This window comes from Seriola lalandi, unplaced genomic scaffold (assembly GCF_002814215.2).
Source record: "Seriola lalandi dorsalis isolate HSWRI2012SDOR001 ecotype SW California unplaced genomic scaffold, Sedor1 jcf7180002054441, whole genome shotgun sequence".
Classification (NCBI taxonomy): Eukaryota; Metazoa; Chordata; class Actinopteri; order Carangiformes; family Carangidae; genus Seriola; species Seriola lalandi.
The window spans coordinates 403,372-406,175 of record NW_019524994.1 but is presented as its reverse complement, the minus strand read 5'-3'; the positions used below and the strand labels follow the sequence as shown (position 1 = coordinate 406,175).

General features: G+C 42.8%; 1 protein-coding gene across 1 annotated transcript in view; it reads left to right on the top strand.

The window, feature by feature from the left end:
• The first annotated feature begins 10 nt into the window (after nt 1-10).
• Nucleotides 11-2,804, top strand: part of LOC111658409 (guanine nucleotide binding protein (G protein), alpha activating activity polypeptide, olfactory type) — a 50,252-nt gene continuing 47,458 nt past the window's right edge. Inside the window, exon 1 of the mRNA XM_087175281.1 lies at nt 11-402. Within this exon, the coding sequence (XP_087031407.1) occupies nt 105-402 (298 nt within the window). The 5' untranslated portion in view covers nt 11-104. The remainder of the gene's footprint in view (nt 403-2,804) is intronic.

Below are 2,804 nucleotides of genomic sequence, written 5' to 3'. Positions count from 1 at the left end.
GCTCCAATGTAACGATGGCTCGTTAGGGCTGGTGGCGCAACTGCGATTTTTTTGATATTTTAATTTATGAAAAATCACATTCACAGACAAATATTGGTTTCAACATGGGGCTGTGCTACAGTTTGCGTCCCCGGCTCTTCGGGGACCTGAGCGGGTCTATCTCCAACGCTACCTCGGACTCGGACCAGCCTCAGGACGCCGCCGTGCCGACCCGCGCCGGGGGAGCTCGCCAGGAGGACACCGGGGGATGCGGGGAGACTTCGTCGCTACGCGGCGGTGGTGGCGGCCCGGTGCGCCCCGGGGACCCTGCCAGGCTCCCGGCTGGGGAGCACCGCCGTGGAGACACCGGCACAGACGGTGTGCTCATACAAAACGGTGGAGGTGGTGGTGGAGGAGGCGGTGGTGGCGGCGGAGGTGGTAGCGGTAAGGGGACAGGGAAGGACCGCGGCCGACGCTTACAGCTGCTGCAAAAGACTAGCACCCAAAAGCAGAAAAACTGGGACAAATTGCTGGTGGAGGAGAAGGAGGCCGAGAAGGAGGCGAAGAAAGTCAGTAAGAATATTGACAGGGCGCTGAAGGAGCTCAAACGGGAGTATAAACAGACGCATCGGCTGCTGCTGCTAGGTAGGTAGAGTCCCTCTATGTTGTTGTTGGACTGGAAGGTGTTTTATTATTAGAAACCAAAACGTACTGGCCTTTCCAGAAATTATGTCACTGCTCTGGCGAGGCCTATTGCCACATCTGTTGGCTTGGCTGTGAAGACTACCCCCTGCGGCTGTCAATGACAAACGATGAAGATGGACGTTTAGACTCACTGGGCCTGCTGTCCTGTTACTGCTACATTTAGGCTTATAAGGAATTTTGAACAGCCTATTATACACAAAGTAGGCTCCCAAAAAGGTCCAGGTTACACAGGTTTCTAGAGGCCACTTAGCTTTTGGCTATTGGGCCATGTCCCCCTGGAAACTACTTCAGTAATGAATTGTATGGAGTTGCCGCCCTGTAGTACAGCATGGTGTAGTAGGCTATAGTATAGGACTACAGATGAAAAATAGACCTTGGGCTGACTTTGGCAAATAAAGTACAGTCACTTTTTCCAACAAATAGATGCAGGCCTGTATTGTAGTATAGTAGTATAATTAGCACGGTGAACTGTAGCATAGAAGTTACATGTATAGTGGTACACAGAGTATAATTTATTTGGCTTTACTATGGAAATATGAAGAGAGACCATTTAGCTTTTTGATATTGGGACTGAAAATTAACAAAAGTATTCTATGGTATAGTGTAAGAGTTTGTCTCACTAACAGTAGAGTGTTATGTGACCTGACCTGTTGGACATCTGTCCAGGTACGATAGAGAAAGCCTTATGATCGGCTTTGATTGACAATACATGATAGAGCACTGTAGGCTACAGTGTTGTATAGCAGCCTGTAGTATAGTATAGTAGTAGTGTTGTATTCTGTAGTGTAGAATATAGTTGAGCAGACTTTAGTATTCAGAGGTGCAGAGAAATCACTTTTGCCGCCTGGACAACATTTGCTCTGAAAATCAGTATTGTAGTGTGGTCTGGTTGTTTGAGGTGTAGCGTGACAGCAGGGACAACAGAAAGAACAGCATTTTGACTTATTGTGGTACATTTACAGTAAGATATTTTAGTAGATAATAGAGCATAGTAGAGCAGGATGTAGTGCAGTGACCTGTACTTTAGTATAGTAGAGTGCTGTAGTGCAGTGTCGAGTACAGTTTAGTAGGCTTTAGTATGGAAACATGTACAGACTACATGGCTACTATGTACAGCATAGTTTAGTATAGTATAATATAGTATAATATAGTGTAGTAGTCTGTGGTGTATGATGTGAAAATGATGCAAATTAGTATAGTATAATTTCCAGTAGAGTGTTGTGGAGTATGATATATTATAGTGGCCTGTGTAGTGTGTTAGGGTTAGTCTGATCCGTCCAGGGACAACCTATTGACAGTAAGGTTTTCAATAAACATAAGTATAGTACGTTATAACAGTGTGTAGTATAGTTTATGAGTCTTGTATAGTATACTGCGATATACTACTATAGTTTACTGCAATTATATAGGAGTTCCCCTTCTATATAATGGCGGGACTGATAGTGGAGAAACTGATTCAACTTTTTCAGTTTCAATTTCAATTTCAGTATGATGAAGATACCAAACCTTTCACAGATGCAAAGCATTGCTTGCTTTAGTATTTCATATAAGGACGGATTGAAGTTTCTTTCAGCTGCTATATCAAGTCATTTGAAAGAATCACTCATAGCTATTTTATAGAAGAGAAAAATGATCACAGTTAGTCAAGTTTAATTTATTTGCATCCACATAAATCACTTAATGATCCATTTCAGGTTATTAGTCTTATTACCTGATCTACAGAAATGTAAGAATAACATGGAACCAGTCAGTGGAGTCCTGCGGTTGATGGCTTATGTTATTTATCAAAAGAATTTACAAATAACAGTCAGCAGCATTTGTCCTGACACATTTAGTGTGTTTCCAGATGGAAACAGCATGAATGTGTTTTATGAGGCTGGACGTCACTGGTGCTCAACACTGTGACATGTTTCATCCACTGCACACAGTTAGCAGATAGGTTCTAAAATTTAACATCCACTTTTGCTAATTTACCCCTACAGCTGCCTTTTACCAATGAAATTTAAGGTGAATTTACAATCCCAGTCATAATTCACTCAGATTTTATACGAGTGGGTCGTGTTATTATACCACACATACAATAACCATCTCAATATTGTACATGTAGGCTAATACAGTCC